The sequence below is a fragment of the Nothobranchius furzeri genome, chromosome 2 (assembly GCF_043380555.1).
Source record: "Nothobranchius furzeri strain GRZ-AD chromosome 2, NfurGRZ-RIMD1, whole genome shotgun sequence".
In the NCBI taxonomy this organism is placed as follows: Eukaryota; Metazoa; Chordata; class Actinopteri; order Cyprinodontiformes; family Nothobranchiidae; genus Nothobranchius; species Nothobranchius furzeri.
Genome location: NC_091742.1, coordinates 1,880,137 through 1,901,874, shown reverse-complemented (window position 1 = coordinate 1,901,874; position 21,738 = coordinate 1,880,137). Strand labels below are relative to the sequence as shown.

Sequence of the window (21,738 nt, the reverse complement as noted above, 5' to 3'; positions counted from 1 at the left end):
GGAGGGGGTAACATAAGAAATACGACAGTGGCGTTTAAAATGGGTTTAATTGTGATAAAAGGTTCTAAAAACAAGAGCAAACAGATGGCGAGCATTATTAAAATAATGCAAAACGAAAAAAATCACTATAAGGTTAACAGTTAAAAGACAAATTATCAACTATATAAAACACCTGGTTAAAACTTTATTAAAAGTTTTACCTAAACTGAAGGTTGTTTTAAAAACGACGTTGATAAAAGTCTAAAAACTAAATCCGAGTTAACCTTAAAACACAGTCAACACTAGGTGACATGCAAAAAAGATCCATGTGGATCACTCAGAGTTAAAACTATAAGTTAAAACTCATCACAACGACGGGGTTAAACCAAACGAGACCTGGAGGACAGCAGAACCCCTGCACTGCTGCCTCCCATACTGCTGAAGGCACAGCCTTTTTATCCTAGGTGTGGCTCATCAGGAGGATTCAGTTCAGCTGTGCTCCTCAGCAGCCTGGAAGAGAGGAGGAGGAGGGGCGGTGTCCAGTCAATCACCAGAGCTGGGTGACCCTGGCTGCTTTTTCCCCTCTTCAGGCTGGCAGCCGTGACACAGCTCATCAGGTGTGTAAATAGGGGCTGGAGATAATATATATATATATATATATATATATATATATATATATATATATATATATATATATATATATATGTATTTAATATTATCATCAGAAAGATGTTGGGTTAGCAGATTTTTTTTCAAGGATAACAGAAGAGAAAAAAGGATTTCTCTTGAATTTTCTGAGAAATTTCTAATCCTACATCATCTACCAGCTAACACATAACCACTTATCATCTCAGTGGTTTATCTTCCTTCATCTCAGACTGAGACAATGGCAGACGGACCCCTGGAGACATGTCTCCACCGGTGGGCTGTGTTTAACTTTTATCACCCTTGGAGAAGGACTGGCTGCTCCGAGCGCTTTATTTGGTGTGTGTGTGTGTGTGTGTATGTGTATGTGTGTGTGTGTGTGTGTGTGTGTGTGTGTGTGTGTGTGTGTGTGTGTGTGTGTGTGTGTGTGTGTGTGTGTTAAGGCAAGGCAGGGACGCTCCATCAGACACTGGAGCCAGGCGACAGAGGAACTCCTGTTAAATTAGCTCTTCTACAGATAAACATGCACTTGTCTTTTTTCTGCTTTAATCTACAGATTTAAAAGGTTTTGAGTCTTTTCTATAACAAAATTATTAAGATTTTGCTTAATCCTAGTGTTACTTTTAAAACAAGGCCCATAGCTTAGCACATTGTAATGAGAAAAATAAGCATTTTATAATTAAATACAGCCTGGTATCAGGAACAGGAAACTTTTTACCCTGTTGGTCATCAAATCAATCTGGGAGTCGTAGCTCAAATGCGGTTTTTGTGTTTCGGACATCCCAAGTGGAAAAAATAAGAGTCTCTGAGACACCAACGTTGGGTGAGCAAAGGGTTAAACAAAGAGAAGGAGCTACAGCTTCTCCTGCTGAAGTCGAGTCACGACCCTTGAGATAGGCACCAAGCTATCATGAGGGCGTCTCCCCGAGCGACTGGCCTGGAGAACAGAGGGGTCTTTGTCAGAACTAAAGAAAAAAACTGCTGAGCCAAGCAGACCTTAACACACACATATCCACCCCTGTCCTCCAGGTTTTTTCTTCCCTTTCTGCTAAAACACACACACACACACACACACACACACAAACACACACACACACACACACACACACACACACACACACACACACACACACACAAACGTGTCTGTATTTAACAGCAAGCTTAGTTTTTCACTCCAGCTGCTGGATCTTAAGGAGAACAGGGAACCTTTTGTTGTGGGCTATGTGCTGCGTGAAGATGTGGCGTAAGCATTCTGTCCCTTAATGACCTCGAGAACAAAAATAACTGCAGTTTGTTTACTGGTCTGCCTTTCGAAGCCATGCAAATTACAATGTTTGACAAAATGCATCATCTACATTTTAATATCAAATGGTGTAGAAAAGAAAATCTCATCCAACTGCAACTGGTGATGCGATATTGCTTTAAGAAGAGGTGTGAGTGCAGAAACACTGAAGAACTTGACAGATGTTTTTAGGTAAACCGGAGATTTAAGTAGGTGACTTGATTAGGATGTATAGGTTCTGATGGTTTATAGTTTTTGTGCAGCAACTGTTTGTTTGAGGCTTACTTCCTGTTGAGAATAAAGCCTAGCTTCTGCTTCTGCGTCAGCTCCACAAGGGAGGGACGCACTTGTAATGACAGAGACGTTTGGCTCTCAGACCTCTCCGTTTTCTGGGGAGTGTTGCAAAGCAATTCCCCACCAGGACAACAGAGGGCGTTGCGCTGTTCTGGGGTATCCTGTCATCAGCAGAGACGAGTCCAGAAGGCAGACAGCCTTTTCCGTAGACAGCTATGGGAAGACGCTGGAGAATGTTCATGGAGCATGGAGAGGCCTCAGGAGCATCACAGGTCACAGTGGCAGGAGTGGTGCTAGTGAGTCTGCTGAAGGGGACCAGAACTGGGCCAAAGAGCTCAACCTGTTTGTTAACAGATTCGACCCCCCCCCCCCCCCCCCCACAGCTGCAACAGGTACACCAACCCCCCCCCCAACCACCTCCACTCAGTCAGCCAACCCACCTCCAATGTCCACACCATTAAACTCATCCTCACTCCTCTACACTCCATGGTGAACCCAGAAATAGACCCACTGCAATTTGCATGTAAACCGAACATGGGGTGGAGGATGCACTCACATACCTGCAGCACCGGGCACTGACTCAGCTTGAGATGAAAAAACACAGTTATTCAACTTCTCAAGTGCTTTCAGCCGTGTCTACTGCAGCAGAAGATGAGGCGTGCAGCAGTGGACGAACATCTGACTGCGTGGACCATCAGCTACCTCACCAACAGGCCGCAGTATGTGAGGCTGCACAACTGTATGTCTGAGGTGGTTGTGTGCAGTACTGGAGCTCCACAGGACATGGTGCTGCCGCCCTTTCTATTCACCTTCTACACCTCAGACCTCACCTACAAAAACACTCCTCCAGGGTGCAGACATTGAGGTGGTGGATACGTTTTAAGTACCTTGGTATTCAGCTCAACCGTAAACTGAACTGGTCCAAGCACACAGATGCTCTGCATAAGAAGGGCCAAAGCCGTTTCCACCTCCTGAGGAGGCTGAGGTCCTTCTGAGTTGATTCCCAGCTGCTAAAATCCTTTTATCACTCTGTGGTTGGCTCTGTTATCCACTCTGCTGTGGTTTGTTTGGGTGCAGGCAGCTCTCACCAAGACAGGAAGAGACTAAACAAGCTAGTTCACAAAGCTAGCTCTGTTCTGGGCCGTCCACTGGATTCAGTGTGAAAGGAGGATGCTGGGGAAGATGACCTCCATCTTAAAAAAAAAAAACCCTCCCACCTACTACATTCCACTGTGGAGACCATGGACAGCTCCTTCAGAGGCAGACGGACATCCCAGATGTAAAACGGAATGCTACCGTGGGTCATTCATTACCTCAGTTTAACTGGTACTGGCATTATCCTGTTACACAATAACACCAATGCAATACTCAGTATGCGTTCAATACCAGATTTGCAGTTTGTTGGTGTCCCTAACAGTATGCTACAAAGTTCTAGAACCCAAGTTTTTTTATTAGTTGTTTCTACTGGTTGCAGGTTACAACAATAGCTTACTGCCTATGTGTATAAGTACATGTACCTTTTTTTTTCAATTTATTCTCTTAAGTGTTGGTGCTGCTGTAACAAGTGAATTTCCCCACTGTGGGATCAATAAAGTCTATTCTATTGTATTTTATTTACTATAGTGTTTATTTTATGCTTTTTGTATTTCAGAAACTTTTTAACAGACAAATTCGTCCCCCTTTCCCCTTCAGCTTTCCATGCGCTCGCCACCTCTAAACCCACGTTTCTTCTAATTTCCATGAATGAATAAAAGGCTTGCTGCGTAGCTTTTGAACTCCTCCAGTCCCAGGTGAATAAAACGTTCATGTTTTTTTTGTTTTTCCGCGCAGTATTCTTCAAGCTGCTTCGTGTGTGCCGCTTCGCTCTCTTTAGCTCTCTTTGTTTATGAGAGCGCAGCGGCGGTGCTGTTGATGAAAGTGGTGTCCTGACCAAGCACAAGCTTGCCTTCGCCGTCTCGTTCATCAAATGTTTAGAAAAGTTGGCTCGACTCTGTCTGTCCTTGAGAGGGCTCTCCAGCAGACTCCTGAGGACGGCGCTTTGGAGTGAAAGTGCATTTGTGTCTGTCTTACGGGTATGTTGTTGTCATGGCGGCCCTGATGAGCCACTAACAGAATCTTTAACATTTCCATTGATCTTGTTTCTTGCTAAATGTAAAAAAAGTTAATTTACATCCAATTAAGGACTTATGAGACGTTAAGATTCCATAGTGAATATGAAATCAATCTTACGGACCTCTGAGTAATTTAACCAGAAGATTGGAACTTTTTATTGCAGGGATTTTGTAACACTTTGTATTAACTGAGAAACAAGAGAAGAATCAGACCTTTAAAACGTTTAAGATGATTTATTTCTAAACAATTTAAACAATTTTAAACAAGACTAACTCTAACTCTAATGACGGATGGATCTGGTGTAATGAGACGTGAGATGAACGGTGTGTGTGAGTGGTGTTATTATCAGAACTCTCGTATCCGGAGAAGCAAGTCTGAATGATGTTGTGATGTTTTGCTTCTAGCTACGATCAGAATTTGATCGGAGTTTCATAAACACATGAGACGCCATTTTAGTCGCTCCACACATACCCTTGAGATGAGACCTCCGAACAGATCCAGAATGTCAGGGTCCTCGGACCCCCCTTTGGGTACAGGAGCCGGTGGAACAGCGTCAGCAGTACGACAAACTAGTCTTTGGATAGTCTCCAGGTAAAAAGCGACAGGTGGTTCACAGCGTCAAAAGGGACCCTCCTTGGGTCAGTGAGTTCAGCTTTTATTCTGAAAGGAACCGTTGCTTGGTTGGTAAAATGCAACAGAATTTTCCAGCTTGGTGATTCTTTGCTTAAAAAGGAAGTCCGGATGGCCGGTCCGTTACTTCGCTTAGCGTGCGGTGAACTCCAGTGAGATCTTGAGAACTGAACTAAGATGGCGTTGGAACTGTTTTATTAATCTGGATGTTTTGATTTCTGGTCGAATCAAAGCTGGCAGATTTATAAACACCACAGAGACTATGCCATGCTTCAGACTAGGAAGGTTCTGATTGGATCAGTAACAGCAATGTGTCGTGCGTTTACATTACGTGCATCAGTGTGTCTAGTGAACTAGATCAAAGTCATTCACTTATTAAAGCATATTCATCATAACATTGTTGTTTCACAGATCGGTCAACGTTATATTATTGACTAACAGTTTGTTTGATTAGCTTTATTAAAAATAGAGTTCTTTGATTTATTAAAAGGAGAGTCCTTTTTCTTCTTTCTTCTCTTGAGCTGGAAAGTAAACAGTTTTAGAAGCGAATGCATGACCTCGAGGCAGTCTCATGCACTCGAGTACTGTGTCAGAGGCATCTGTGGAGAGAGGTTAAATACCCTTGGAGGAATAGCTCCTTCATCATGTTACATATCTTTGAATTGCATGTTGGTATTTTTTCTGAACTTGGATCATAATATCATTGTCCCTGAATACTCTTGTTCAAGCAAACAGCAGCCACACTGTCAGAGATTCATTTGTATTCATTTATTTACTTATTTTGCGTCTGACTCTTACATCACTTAAAAAGTTTGCAAAAGCAGATAAAACAACGTAATGTTTGTTTGATAAGAAGAGAGAAGGAGGCCCAGAGGTGGCAGATGCACGTGCTTCTGTAACCTCAGTTCATTTCAGTGTTTAGGAGGTTCTGTGAAAACATGAACCCAGTTCTCCTGAAGCTATATGTGTCTGCTCCAACCCCTCACACACATACCGCCTCCATGCTGGCCCCGCCTACACAAAGCCGCTGCCTGGGGGAAGTTTCTCCACAAACTATGACAGAAAAGTGAATCACAGTTTGTGTAATGTTGTTGTAAGGGGTTGGATTGGGAGGTTAAACTACCAAATAGTTCCCAAGCACAGCAACAGCTGCAGCTCACCGCTTTCCCCCACACGGATGGGTCAAGTGTGGAGACGTCAGTTCACCAGTGTGTGATGATGACGATGGACTCCAGACACCAGAACCTAATTAATGGGGCTTTGTTGTCTCACAGAGCACCATAAAAAACGACTCTTCTTCCCTTATTTGAACGCCACATTTTACATCACACAGCTGCTCTCGTCCTCTGAATGAATGCTATACTTCGACAGAATAAAACTTTTAATATTAGGAATGTTACTGTGGATGCTATTTGGCGCTGATTCATTACATCACTCACTGTTGAAGCAGTCATGAAATGCTGATGTCTGTGCAGTTTTGAAAGTGCTGAGAGCAGCTGAGAGGTCTGGGACATCAGAGCTCCTGGTAAATTTCTCCCTCCCAGAATTGACCCTGAAGTAATGGAAACACAGCTATTCACAGCTGGGTCAGCCCAGCCTGGCTCTGATTGTGTTCACATCTGGGTAATCTGTGCGTGCTTCTGACCTGCGGTGTTTCTCAATGTCACGTTGACTTACTTTGAAACTTGAAAATTGTCCCCGAAGTAGCTGCCGGCGTCTGATCTGCCGTCCTTTTGAAAATACAGCTGTGTATTCTGGGTAATTTTTGACCAAGGCTAGGCTGCAAGACACCTCCCGTGTATCCTCGCTCAGCTAGCTAAACGGCTAACAAATGGAGAACCCACGCCTCGGTAGCACACGGACATTGGAATACGTCTTGGCGGCTCCCGATTATGTATCTCCTAGGCAACCGGGGCGGGGCCAAGACATCAAGGCAAGGTTCCTTGGCATTGAGAAACACCCCTGCTCTCCAGCGGTCAGCTTGGTGCTCAGCTGAACCAACACACCCACGGCGATCTGATTGGCCGGTTGAAGATCACACCTACCTACCAGGGGGAGCCTCTGATCGGAGGCGCTTTATTATCAGTCTGAAGCCCACAGCACCACTGCTGCTCAGTGAGACAGTAGGAAGCTGTGTGCTTCATGTAAGTCTCAAAAAGCAACACTGCGCACTACTGATTTGTTTACTAATTTAAGGAGGACACTACGGACGTTGATGCACTTTTTTTGCCCCGTTAGAGAAATATGCATTCCTGGAAAGGCTGTGTGACCTAACCGGGCTGATCCAGATGAGAATGCACCATAGGGGGCTGAGCATACCCGAGCCAGGCCAAGCTGACTATAGGGTCATGGGGCCACAAGAATTACACGAAATAATTTCCAGAAATTAAAATAAAATTGAAATATGATTGCTACAAAATCTCAAAGTGTCATAAATGGATATAAGTGAAAATGAGCCGACACTTTTTTCTTTATCCTGTTGTTTTTTAGCTTGTAAAGCATTTTTCAGTTATCTGGGGTTGTGTGTCTTCACAATTACTATTTTGTGGATGTGAAGCTGAAATATTTTGGAACCGATGTTTTTAGTAGTTCTGATAGTTTGATCCACAGTTAGTGAGAGGATTAAATTACAGTTTTTGTCGATTGCTAAAACTCAAAAAGCAAAAATGAGGCACAATTTTCACAACCTCTACTTCTGTTCCCATTCGCTTGACTCAGTTTATCACTACTTAAGATTTCCTTATCATATTAGAACTTTGATTTTCCTCCTTAAACTCTGATGTCAGTTTCACATTACCTTGCTGTCAAAACACAACACACAATTTTCAGGTTTACACACACTTCCCACTTAAATTCTCAAAGCTTCAATCAACAACACACAAATATTCAAATCTCTAAACTTTCGGGTCTGACGAGCAATTTGCAATCAGGGACTGCAGCATAAAAGTAAGTTTCCACAAGGCTACCCAGGTGTATGAGTGGTTTCAGGACCACCCACCGTTTTCCATTTTATACCTTCCACCTTATTCCCCCTTCCTCAATCCCATTGAGGAGTTTTTCTCAGCCTGGAGGTGGAAGGTGTACGAAAGGAATCCACAGAGCCAGGTACCACTGCTTCAAGCCATGGAGGAGGCTTGTAGAGATGTGGCCTTTGAGGCCTGTCAGGGCTTCGTGAGGCACTCGAGGCGGTACTTCCAGCGCTGTTTGGACCAGGAGGACATCGCCTGTGATGTTGATGAGGCCCTCTGGCCAGACAGAGACCGGAGGCATGATGCCCCATGATTATGCTTGAATGGGAGAGGGGGTGGAGGTGGTTACTGTAACTGTAAAAATAAAATGTTTTGTCTCAAAATGTGCGTGATGTCTAATGTTTGTCTCAGAGAAAAGTGGGCACTGTCATACATGCAGTGTGTAATTCATTGTGTTCCCTTTCGACAACTGTTTTCAGTTTTGCTCTTCAGTGTTCTTTCCATGCTTGGTAGTGTTCACCCAAAGGCTACTTGCGTTGAAGCAATGAGTGGTATGTGTGTGTCATGTGAAAATATGGCTGTGTTTACCAAATGAAAACACGTGTTCCATTTTGGGAACATGTTACGATATGTGGTGACAGGGTTTTGTGTGTGCAGTTTTCAAAAACGCGTTTTAGCAATCGAAAAAAACTGTAATAATAAAAAGCGTTTGCTCTCTAAATATCTGAGAATTGGTAAAAGTAGTAACACCACGGCATAAATGTATACTGATTTTATAGGTGGGGCATTTAAAAATTACTTTCAGATTTATATATTTTTACTTTAATCCTGCACTTTATGCCTAAATAAATGCATTTTCTTTGAAGTTACTACTAGAAATGAGTCTGTTTATGAATAAGACAAGTAGCAACCAAAATAATCATTTATATTTTTTGCTATTAGTGAAAAATACAAAGCAGTGTCTGCTGAGTCAATACTTGTGCCAGATTATGCAATAAATGTGGTCAAACAACATCTGAGTATTTTGTTCTGAAAATAATAAATTTCAGGTATCAGTCAGTAAATTTGATCAAATATGACCAACCACACGTCTCATAAGAAAAGAATTGTAGAACAATTTGATACTCCATAAAGTTTTAATTGAAATTAAAACAGCAATGTACCCATTTAACAAGAAAAGAAAAAAGGTGTATTAGAAACTAAGATTTTGGTGAGCCAAGCTCTTATGTACAGCGTATTGCACTAGAAAACAGAACAAACGTCCTCCTCCGAACCCCTCCATCCCTCCAGTATCCTGCGCCGTTTGAAATCTGCGCAGAAAAACAAAAGAAAACAAAAACAGAGCAGTCCCAAAGATAGCACAGCCAATGCTTCGTCTAAAGAAAATAAGAAAAAGAAAAAGTGCTACATCTGGACTGGGCCTCGCTTCATAGGACACATGAATGTGAAATCCTTGAGACCACTCTGTTCCTTAAAAAAGTGAAGAAGACAATACAACTCTGCGTGCTGAACACAGGAGTCTCTGCTGATCATTCCAGGCATTAAAACATTTCATTGGTGTTCACTCCGTTATGTTACATTCAAACTTTTAGGATACAGATTCGTTTTTCTTCGTCAGGAATGTTGGACATGCATTTTTACTCCATTTACAATATTAAAAGCCCTTTAACTGAGTGAAACAGCAGACTTGGCAATAACCAACATCAAGAATGCCATAACATTTGAAAAACAAGCAATCGTAGAAAACCATAAGTCATGTTCTTTCAATGTCTTCTTACAAAAAAATTATAAAAGAAAAGTCCTTATAAAGATAGCAACAGCTGTCAAATTTATGTCCAATTATTTAAAACATATTCAAATCACAACACTTGACAGGTAAGATCCACTCTTTCTTGGTTTTTCAAAGAGAGAAAATGATATTCGACACTGAAGTGTGAATGAAAACGTTTCACTTGAGTCAAGAGTGGAGAAGCTAACGACAGGCTCAGGTCGACGCCGCGCCGAGCGAGTGGCTGTCCAACCCGTCTCGTAGAGACAATACTGGGCACCGTGGTGGCTCATTTCTCCTTCAACACTAAGAAAAAGCCTGCAGCTTTAACAGATTGTAGATACTAAAGCACAGAAAAACCCAGACGAGCCAGGCCGATCCAGCATCTTACAGATCTTTAAAAGGTTTTCACAATCTACAAAGGGAAGTTCAGCACAGGAGTAGAAAGAGAGAGGCGCAAGTACAGTATAGAGATAAAACAAAAAGATTTGTTTTTACAGTGCATATTGCATACAGTCGTTTCTGGTATTGAGAGGGTTTTAAAGGGGTATTTCACCCCAAAGCGACATTTAGTCTGTCACCATTATCTCCATCGTTAGATAAGTGGGGATCCTCTGTTAGCTTTAGCTTGGCATAAGCAATGTAAGTGAATGGTAGCAACTAGCATTCCATATGAAAGTCAAGAAAATGATTCAGTAATTATCCTCATTTTTTTTGGTGGCCTCAATAATCACATCAACTGTAAGTTAAAAGAATAACAAACATGGAGGAATAACAGGAGCCGACTTTGAGTTGGGACTACATTACGACAAAGCGCTGCTGTAAGCCGCTGTTGCAGGGCACAGGGGCACGAGTCAGCTGCCGCATAGCTCACCTTTTCCTGTGATTAGTGTGAAATGTTGTAAATGTTATACGCTAAACTCGGACAATGTCTGCCAGACACGACGCCGCGGCGGCATGTAATTGTGACTTGCAGTGGTGGCTTACAGCAGTGCTAGTTGTTACCATTCACTTACATTGTTCATGCTAAGCTAATGAATGCTGCCAGATTAGGAGATTGACTAGGCTGGTAACAAAATGCTTTTACCCACTTATCTAACTGAGGAAAATGCTAACAGACTAAATTTCACTTTGGGGTGGAATATGCTAGTATTTCACTTGGCTGTGACCGTTGGCGACTTGTCGGAGATGCAAAATAGTTAGGAAATGCAAACATTTTCAGAACAACTTTCGTGCAAATATTGTGGTCGTTTTCTTGTTGCACTTTAGTCAGAAGTTACGTCTTAATATCTTCTAATTTTCTCAGATTTTGTTCGTAATTCTGTTGCAACAGGACGACCACGTTCTGTGATCTCTACCAAGTCAGAAACGTGGTTTATACAGTAGTTAAACCAACAGTCTTTCTGACTCAAAACCAAATCGTGAGGCATTCGAGACAACTTTGAGACCATCATAGCTCGCCTTGATGCACAACGGTAAAATGAAGAACATTTACCGTTGTCGCCAACACTCACAGCCCAGTGAGACGCTCGCTTTAGTGTGGTGAAACTCGCCGTCCGTGCTGGTGTCAAAGGTTGAGCCTGTGCCTCATGAGCTGATGTGAAAGAGCTTTTTTATTCTTGTTGATCTCACATGGCTCAAGTAAAACAAGAAGCTGTGACCAGTGACTCTGGGTGATCATGCCAAGTGTTGTTGACAGAGATGTTGAGGTTTTTCTTCCTTTTACTTTTTTGTATTTTAAACTCACAAGGCACATTTTGTACATTTGATTGTCTGTCTTTTGCGTGATTCGTAAAGACTCACAGCGTTTTTGTGTGAGAAAGCACGAGGCACATGGCTTTAGTCCAACCTCCCCACACTCGGGCTTTATTTGAACTGAATGCACCCCAACAACGAGAAGAAAAAGGACTGTACAAACTGAGATAGCATCTATACAGTAGCACTGGGCAAGTGTACATAAAATAAATTAGAATAATAAATTCAACGCTTGTTTTCTATGGGGACAGGGAGTAGTTAAACACGGTGCTCGTGAGAGGAAAGTGAGTGCACGTGATGCGCCGGACTGCAGTGTGTCTATCTGAATTGGCTCAGCGTTTCAGTGTTTGCAGGAAACAAACGTTCAATTTAGCAACTCTTATTGTAAAAACAATAAAATAACACACTTCTATGTCGAGTAAAAACACTGCAAGTTCAGCATCGTCAAGAAATTTTTTTAATTTTTATCTTTTTTACCAAATAAAATAAAAGTGTTAATTCCCAAAATGGCTGCCAACTACTCCCTGAGGAGAACCTAAACAGGAAAATCAGTGTCTTTAAAAGTTCATATGAACAACAGACCGATGAGCAATCTTCAGTCTGTTTTGAGAGTTGAAAGAGTTCACTGTAAAAAATAGTCGCTATGTTGGCGTTGCACTAAAGTTGTATAAATGTCTTCCTGGGTGTGTGGTGTGTGAGAAAGACGACGTTTAAAACTGTACAGAAGCAAAGCCGGAGGTACCGTCGGCGTTCTGAGACATGTGTCGGCACATCGATGCTCCAGATGTTTTACAGCTGGAGTGAATGCTGCTGTAAAAAAAAAAAACACACAGACTTGTTTGATGCGTGTTACTCCTCCTACTGGCTTGAATAACGCTGATAAAATCTGATCTCTTTCACAGGAAACCGACGATGCAGCAAATTTGTGATTGTCGCTAAATGAATAAATCCCATTTTGTTTTAGGAAAATTAGATTACGGTTCATCCAAAGCTTTTCAGATGATTGTTTCTAGTTCCCTGATTGTAATCCCACAAGTGGGATTTCTTCCACTGTGCTTGTTTTGGCTTCAGAATCGATGCGGAGTGACAGAAAGCACGCGACGACACCCGATCACAAAGTGAGATCACCATCACCGAGTCGCTTCAGCACACGTAATTCAAGTATACATGCTTCTTAGTAACAGTGTGTGAATCGACACGGTGGGTCATTGGTCACCTCTGGAGACACCAGTACAAAAACACAGGTTGATATCAAGTGGAAGCTGATAAAAGAGCAGGACACTGACGTGTCAAAGCGGTTTATAAATTAGCCAGTGAGAAACAGTGAAGGGTGAAATCAGACATGTGCCTTGAGTCGTCAAGGTTTCACATCTGAAACTTGGGCAGAAATGTCCACCGTCTGTCTCCTAATGGGGCCTAATCTTCAGCTTTGTCTCTCTCTCACCGTCTTCTGAGATTGGTCATGCAGAACAGCGTGTGATGTGGCAAGAGAGTAAGGCATCCCCTGGACTGGTGGAGGTCCTTCAGGGCTTGACACACCAAATAAAAGCAGTCTACTGTACAAAATAGGTCATCTTACAAATATTCCGAAAATATCTCTTCAAACTAAATGGCTTCTTCTCGGAGAGGCAATAAAAACAGATCAAAAAAAAAAAAAAAGGCAGAACAGTAATAACGAGCCTCCGTCCAGCGGTGACCAGTGTCTTCTTTATCTCATCTTCATATTTAGTTAGAAAAGAGAAAATCCAAACCCGTGTTCCATCCTACAGTGCCATCTCTTTAAGTCCGATCACTTGGATCCATTTAGAGGGGACAAAAGTGGGCCAAGGTGAAGGTAGCAGGAAGTCCCTTCATCTCTGCTCTCCTCTCAGGCGGGGGATAAAAGCCTCTCTTGGAAACAAAAAGCCAAAGATGGCGACTGTCAGGCGCATCCACGCAGGCAGGTTCTGCCTCTGATGTCTCATGAACTGCAAGAGAACAGAAACAAAGATCCATGAATTATCAGCCTCAGTGTTCTTTAATGTTGGATGGTGATTTTGCCTCGGGTCTCTGTGTGTTCATCTCATGAACCGTTGCACCAAAACTCCCGAGACGTGATCATTAGATGTAGATCTACAGCTGATTACCTGTAAGAGCCAGCGTCATTCAACATAGATGCCATAAGCCGCATTTTCACTAGAAAAGGGAAAGGTGACAAGTGAAGTACACTGGTTCGGTCCTTTCGGACGTACATGGGCATTATTAATACTAAAAGTTTTATTTTATCCAAGTACACAGTAGCAGAAAGTATTCAGGGCAGGGAGAGCGTCTGTATGACATAAAAAGTGGCGTTCAATGACCAGAACAGCGTTTTGTACGACACTCTGTAGGAGACCACACAGCAGCGTAACTTAGTTTTGTGGGGAAGTTCTGCTCTATTTTAGGCGTTATTATTTTTATTTCATTCCATTTTGCTTCACCAGCAATTCTTCCAATTTTACAAACACTGGTTGTTTGGTGATGTATGACAATGTCATTTCCTACGTAGTAACAACCAATCAGCATGAGTCAACCACAAGTCCCGCCTAGTGACTCTATTGGGCCATTTCTGAGTACATACCCCAGTTCGGTTACTGGTTGTAGGGGTAGACCGATATATAGGGCCGATATCGCCATTCACCGATACACCTCCTTAGTAAAGCGGATTCAAAGTCAGGCACATCCCCGGGCAGCCCGGTGCAGCTGCAGAATTCAATTCAAATGTATATTTACGTTAACATCTGCAAAATAAATGGCCTTAACATTTATTCAACTAATATTTGTTTCTATTTACCAGTTTTACCAATATTTAATACTTGGTCAGTTAATTGATTTGTTTGATTAAGTTTCGTTACATTAAACAGTTAAATTCAGAGTTTAAAAAGTGATTCAACTTCAAATATTTGGTACATCAGCTTGTTATTAGTGACATGTCAGCATGTAAATAAGGTGGAAAGCGTCTAGACATCGGCCATGAAAATCGCTAGCCTCTGTGGGCCATCGGCTGACCATGAACTCAACATTTCAGCGTTGGTATCGCAATAGAAAAAAAAAACAATACTGGTCAATTTTCATGTGGTTGGTCCCTTAAATGGCTGAGAAAGTGGTCCTTTTGGACCGGCCTGGTGAAATAGAGAAACATACATACCGCGCAAGTCCGACATAATTAAGCGGAAGTTCCGATCGTGGAAACGGACCTATAGCTAATCAACGTTAGCAACACGGAAATGGCTAAACTTAAAGGAGAGCTAAACCTTTAGCTGCTTATCAAATGACTCGAACCCTAAACTGTGGTAAAACCCTGCGAGTTAAAACCAAACAAGGCTCATTTGTCTAACTCTTGTTCTTTTATGGCTCACAGCAGCAAAGAGGAGCCTGAAGGAACGTCCTTGTGTTTGTAAAAGCACAAAAGCACATTTAAACACCTAAATGTGAAATTGTTTTTACAGCCTTGACTTCAAAGATTCTCTTTAAACTACCCGTACCGCTGCTGTTGGGCTTGTGTCAGCTCGGTCGCCCTCCACCAGGCTGACAAGCCCTCGTCAGGAATCTCCTGCCTCCCTGCAGCCCGCTGCTGCGCTGCCCCCACCCTGGCTCTGAAACAGCCTCAGATATTGCAGCCTGTTGCATAAGCTCTCTTGTTACGATCTTTTCCCCTCAGCTCACTTCATCAAGGTCTCTACCAGCCCGGCAATCAGACTCTGCCACAGGCTATTTGATGCAGAACTAGCAGCCTGAACTGAACCGAAGCAGCACCACTAAACGTAACCCTAATTGTCCCTAATTGCCTTAATTCCACACTGCTACGCTTATTTAAACAGTACCCTAGTGTTTCACGGGAAGCTCATCTTTCTGCGCTCGTTTGTGGAGAACGTTGAGCTTTTTGTTTGCCCTACTTTAACTCATCACACCACAAACAATTAAGATAATCTAGCAATGTGCAAGCATTGCCCCTTTGGTCAACATCAGGGCTGGTATAAAGTGAATGAATCTCACCACTAATAAAAGTCTGCTTCACTGCACACCAATAATAAGCCACACATTAGCTCACACTGGTAGAAACAGAAGACGTCCAACTATAGCAGTAGAGACAATAGAGAGATGTGATTGGAGGAAAGAATAAAAGGATAACTTGTGATTATTCTCTCTTTGGGATGTTACTGTAAAAAACTGGTCCTGGCAGACAGCAGGCGGCTATAAAACTCTTACCTCTGTTACAGACCCCCCACCCCCACCCCACCCCCACCCCCCCCACCCCCCACACACACACACACAGGCTGAGGCAGGCAGCAGGACAGCTGAGGTATTGTGGGTAGCTGTAGTGTTACTGGCTGTCTATGAGCGTGTGAGTCAGACTCTATTTTTAGACGAGCGTATAAACAGCCAACAAAGTCTACCCAGACACACAGATGTTTGTGACACTCGCATCGATCTCACCGGCAACGTACTTGTCGAAACTTTCCACTCTCGTTTTTAATCTTTATTATTATCCGTCTATTTGACTCTTTTATGGTTGTTTTTGTTCTTTTGTTTGTTCTGGATTAGCAAAAGGCTGAAGCGCTTTAGGAGAGCCACGCCTTGTTTATCAGTCCCAGCAGTAGTTAAGGGACATTACTTACTGTCATTGTGCTCTGGCACGCGACTGAGGTGACTTGATGGAGAACAACAACAACTTGTTTAGCTGTTGATTGTAAACTACACAGACAATATCGCGTTCTGAAATCTCAGACTACTTTATTTGATCCAGCGGATCAAAATCTGCCAATTTCTGATGGAAATTTCTATATTCCCACCTTTGTCATTGTGGATTATCTAACTTAGTTTAGTAAATTTTAACCCTCCCAAGTTCTTTGTAGGGTCAGACGGACCCCAGGTTTTTTTTCTTTTCGTAACTTTTCCGTAGTTTCTTCACTAATCCAGGTGTGACAAGTCCTCCTGTGAGCATTTGAAGGGTCATGATCCAAATGTTGCTCCTCGCAGTCCCAGTGGGGTCCAGTGGACAGTGGGTGCACATGTTTTGAGTTCTGCTTCCCTTTCTTTCAGTTTCTTGACTAATCATGACGCAGCAGGCCCTCTGTTCTGAGCTTGGGCTGAAATGTAGTGTTTGTTAATTCTTTCCTTTTTTTTTTTAAACCCACCCACATTCCTAATGGGGTCTACTGGACCCCAGGTGTTTCGTTTTTTGCTTTGTGAGGCGTGAGCCCCGTGCCAAGGTATAAACCATCAACCCCGCTCAACCAGCCCCTCTCCTGATTGGACAGCGAGAGGGTTAATCATACTTTGGCACCATCTCAGCCAATGAAAAGGCAAAAAAAAATAAAAAATCCTTACAAAGACAAAAGTATCATTTTACATCTCCCTTTTTTGAAGAAATGTCAGTCAGGGACTTCTAAGGTTGGGGTTAGTAGTTCTATATCGATATTAGTCATTTAACGGGAGCTGTTAGTGTATTTCTAAGAAAGCTGACAGCATTTAACCAGCAACCTTTACTGTTACTTGGTAGATCGGGATGTGGGAAGTTTGGGAATGGCTACATTCCAAACAGCTGGAATGTTAAAATGTCATTTTTAACTGCTGGCAGGTTTCTCGGTCACCCGGAGATTTGAGGTATTACCAGTTATTTTGGTTTGTTGCAATAACAGCGTTTATCCTCTGACGCTTTGTGGTTGAACGTGCGTGCTAACCCTAAAGCCGGGTGTGGGATCTGCTTAGCTGCTTGGAAGTGAGGCTTACCACTTCGACGTGATCCTGGTGGAACTTGTCTCCGATCTCTCGAAGTTTACGACCAATCTCCACCTCCACGCTCACCCCTGGCTGCTCCTCGGGCCTCGCTGCCATTCTGTCATTCCCTTCACCTCTGTCATCCTCCTCCCCCTCAACCCGTCTCCTCCTGTCTCCCCGGTCCTCCATGAGCACAAACGGAGCTCGAAAATGCAATCCAGCATTGCCTAAAAGGGAAAACATAGAGTTCCTTAACTCTTCAGCTGCTGCTGAGGCTTCTGAATGATAAATCACTCAAGATCAGCCTTCTATCGGCCTCAGCTGCGTTTCATTCCTAAACATTAATATAGATTGTGAAATTGTGGGAGGTAAAAGTAAAATGTATACAATCAAAATACAAATAACGTCTAATCTTACAAACAAGTGAAGTACTAGGTGAACGGCAGGCGTGTCATTGAGTTTACACACCGGCTGCCTTGTCGCCAACAACAAAAACAGTTTTTTTTTAATCCAACATGCAGAATGACCTGCTCTTCAGCCTCACACGGGAGTGTGGACTGTGTTTGAAAAAGGAGGGGTGGCACCAAGCCAAGTGTGTGACATCCATTACCGGTTAGACGGCGAAGAACAAGCAGGTCGTAACAGTTTGTGGTGTTTTAACGTGTTGGTGATTTAAAACCCAGAACAATGGGTGGCTCTCATCCACCCGAGGCCACGAATCAACATTTGTTGAATTTGATTACGGTGATGTCACGCTGACTGGGTAAGACATGGGAAAACGCTATTAGATTACATCTGATGGACACATTAGCATTGGTATTCACCTTTATGTGTCTGGAAAAGTACCGTTTTCATTTTCTTCTATTCATCAACCTCATTTGTGAAATTCAAAGGAAGAATTGGAAGTAGTTGTGTTCGTGGGCGGTTATGAAATTATGATCATTTAATTGCTGCACAGAAAACGGCGTCTGAACTTCTGAGCATGAATACGAGACTTCAACGAGATCTGGGGGTTATGTGGAAAATGAATTTGTGCGGCTGTTCAGCTGCGATTGGAATAAGTTTTTTGCTTTGTTACAAAAATTCAGGATGAAAGAAGCCGAATTTTTATCAAATTGAAAAAAAAAAGGACTAAATTAAATCAACTGCTGTAATGTGTTAAAACAGCACAATGAGACCCCCCTTACCGTTGAGAGGCGGCCGGAGCGAGCTGCAGGGCAGCGAGCTGATGCTGTTGTTGTTGCGGCCGTGCGACGCGACCACGGCGGCGGCAGCCAGGACCTGTCCAGCTGACATCTGAAGCGCTCTGTCTTCGTATTTGGCGGCACCAGGGGTCGATCCCCAGAGCTGTGAAGTGGGCCGTGACATGTCCTCCTCTTCATCATCCATCCGACGCCTCAGCGGTAAACTCCCTACAACGACATGACATGAACTTTAGAAGGAGGAGGACAAGTTTTGGGTTATAAAAGTGGAGACCAAGTGTGAGTGATCTTTAGCTTGCTGGTCTTTGGGGTGTGATTTGCTTCAACGACAACAAAAAAAGTGACAAATATCGTCTTTTAATCAGTGAAAACTTTGCCCTTTGGTCGATGACGTGATCTCATCCCGTCTGCTTTTGGCGGGAATAAATTATTAGTCATTATAAAGCCCATTAAGAGGCTTATACTGTGTGTGGTAAACAATAAGATCGAGGTGAATCATCAAAGGCGCAGACAAGCAGATGTGGATTTATGGGCGAAGAAAGACCAAGTTTACAGTATTTAGCTCACTCTTTAGCAGAAAAAACACAACCAAGGGGATTCAAAGGGAAGGTAAAGCCACCAAACCAGATCCACTCCAGCATATTCTGACAAGAAACTGTGACCAAGACCAAAGATATGCACAGGGGAGCCTCAGAATAAGCTTAATCTGAAAACGTGTGCAGTCAAAAGACTGGGTTAGCGCTGCACAACGCCACTGCTTGTCACTAGCTGTTGCTCCATCACACTCACACTGGACGGCTACAAACCTGCACATGCAAAGCCGCAGGCACCGTGTGATTGAAAACAACCGAGACTGCAAGCTGACGACTGCACAAGGCGTCTCAGGAAGGAGAAAACAAGTTTCACTCCATCCCTAACCACTGGATACAAATGTTTACTCTCTCTCTCTCTTCCGTGTTGGCTGCACGCCCAAATCTGAACTACTGTTATATCATCCTGTCAAGGGTGTCTTTTACTCCCTCTTGTCCCGTGAGTGGAGACAAACCGGCGTGCTTGGTGAATGTAAGGTCGAAACTGGATCCACTGGTATTATGTTTACCCAGTCAGGTGGCTCCAGTATCTCTTTGTAAAAGTGTCTATTTGCATGACGTCATATCGCCAAAAGCCAAAGGAGGAATTTGTGAAGATCATGAAAAGTTAGTTGAAAATATGTCCTCGGATCACCGTCAGTTTATGGAGAAATCTGTCAAATTAGTTTGTTTGAACAAATCGTGCCAAGTTGCTGCACTTCCCTCAAGCTGAAGACAACCACACATTGTTTTCAGCCTCTTCTAGTGGTAAATACTGAAAAATAAACTCTGCAGGCAGTAACGGTATCTGTCTTTAACGGTGCAGCAAGTTTCAACCATATCAAATATGCACCGGTGTGTGTGTCGATGACAATGCAAGCCCTGTCTTGTATTTTCATTGGCAGTCATCTGAGGACTGGCACCATCACCATAGTGTCAGACACATAAAAACAAACACACAGAAAGAGACAACACACACACACACCGTGTGCCTGTGGCTGCAGGGAGACCTGGCAGCACCATGGTCAGAGGCTCAAAGCTCCAGCACCAAGTGGCTCCCTCTGCTGCACCATCTGTGCACACGCTTCCTTCCACACAAAGCTGGCCCCAGATATCCTCTGGCTACCAAACACACGTCCTGCGAAAACCAGCAGCCCTCCATCTGTGACATCATGCCACTATTAAACCCTACTTTCTAAATGTAAGCTGGCAGGAATGTATAAGTATTTTTATGTTCAAACAATGTTTTTATTAGTGTTTTAACAAATAATAAATTACAATCAGGTTTAAATCACACAAACAGCTAAAGTAAAGACATGATTGTTTGGATGATCAAAACGGGCTCTCCGGAAGAACCACCGGTGGCACGCGAGGCTGTTTACCCCACCAGCTGCACCTTTTCCCGGACAGCTCAGCGAGTCAACTCGCCCGGAGGAGCCCCGAATTAGACAACACGTCCCGTTTTCTAAAACCAACAGGTAAAGTTTGCGTTTAGAGCGCTTTGTTCCCTTTCCTTTTCAAAACAATTAAGTAATTTTACATTAAATGAAAGCGACAGCAGTTTCAAACATGCTTAAATCTGCCTAATTACCCTACCTGGAATCTGCCCCCGTCCTCCCGAGTCTTCCTCAACAGGAATACACGCCGAGAAGTTCTATTACCCAAATGAGATATCAAACACTCCACAAATACACACACAAAGTGTTGTTTTGCTCTGGTGTGAAGTCGATTTAAGTACAGGTAATGACAAAAGTTGCTCACATAAAGATGCGCGGTAAACACCGGGATGAGTCTCGCCCGTGACTGATTTTAAACATCTAATTTGACTCCCTAAAGCGCGGAAAACTAAACGCACGTTTAAAGGGACTTTCTTACCCCCCCCCCCACCCCCGGGTGCCAACAGCCGCTTCGCTCCTCTCCTCCCGTCTCCTGTCCGGGCATGCCCCGGCTGCCCGCTGCGTTTGTTGATAAACTAGAAGCACACGACGCTCGCGCGAGCTTTAATTTGTAAGCAAGCCGCCGTTTCAGCCTCACTCACCGCCAGAAAAAGCGCTTTCCGTCGAAATCGGTGATATCTTGACAACTTGCAGTTACCTTGTTTATTTAAAAGGAGTGTAGCGGCGGACCTGTGTACCTTTTCACATAAAATCCAGTCAAATATGCTGGCATCGAAGAGGAGGGGGAGAGAGGGAGGGAGGGAGGGAGGGGGGGGGGCGGGGGGTTGTTTTTTTTTCGAGTCCGCCCTTGTGGCCCCGCCCCTTAAAACGACGCGCTGTTGTTGTGCAAATAACACTAAACACAGCGACAGGGGGTGCATTTATTTCTTTTCACTTTACGTTTAATTTTAATATGAGTGTGCGTCGTCATCATTAGTGAAAAAAGCGTTGATATGGTGCACTCAAGTAAAAGTGAAAAATGTAACTTTTTCTCTTTTGTTCTTTATTGTTTAAGCTACAGTATCTCTAATTTTTTCAAATATGCATCTTAAATAAATTAAATTAAATTAATTGGTCCGACTAACTAATTTAGTCGACAAACATGTTATATTGTTGTTCCGTTGAGTAAAAAAAAAATCACTCTCCCTTTAAGAGATCCTCCTCGCCTGGCACAACCTGGTGGTACGTTCTCACCAATCAGAGCATTTGTTTTGTCCCGCCTTCCTCATTTCGTGTAGCTTGACACGTGGAAGGGGAAAAAACACAAACCCAGAAAAGATGTGACAGATTTTAAGCCTCAGCTCAGCTGATTGGGAGCTGCTGCTGCTAGATAAAGAGGCTGCACCTCTGGTTCTGTT

The 21,738-nt window shown here is 43.2% G+C and overlaps 1 protein-coding gene across 1 annotated transcript; it reads right to left on the bottom strand.

Annotated features, from left to right (window-relative positions):
- Positions 1–9,028: 9,028 nt before the first annotated feature.
- LOC139062172 (uncharacterized) lies at positions 9,029–21,136 on the bottom strand. Its single transcript, XM_070542711.1, has 4 exons — positions 21,039–21,136; positions 18,361–18,585; positions 17,186–17,400; positions 9,029–13,401 (listed from the first exon to the last, which is right to left on the bottom strand). Exons 2-4 carry the CDS (start codon positions 18,560–18,562, stop codon positions 13,285–13,287), a joined length of 534 nt encoding a protein of 177 aa, XP_070398812.1. The 5' UTR covers positions 18,563–18,585; positions 21,039–21,136; the 3' UTR covers positions 9,029–13,284.
- Between the last annotated feature and the right edge of the window lie 602 nt (positions 21,137–21,738).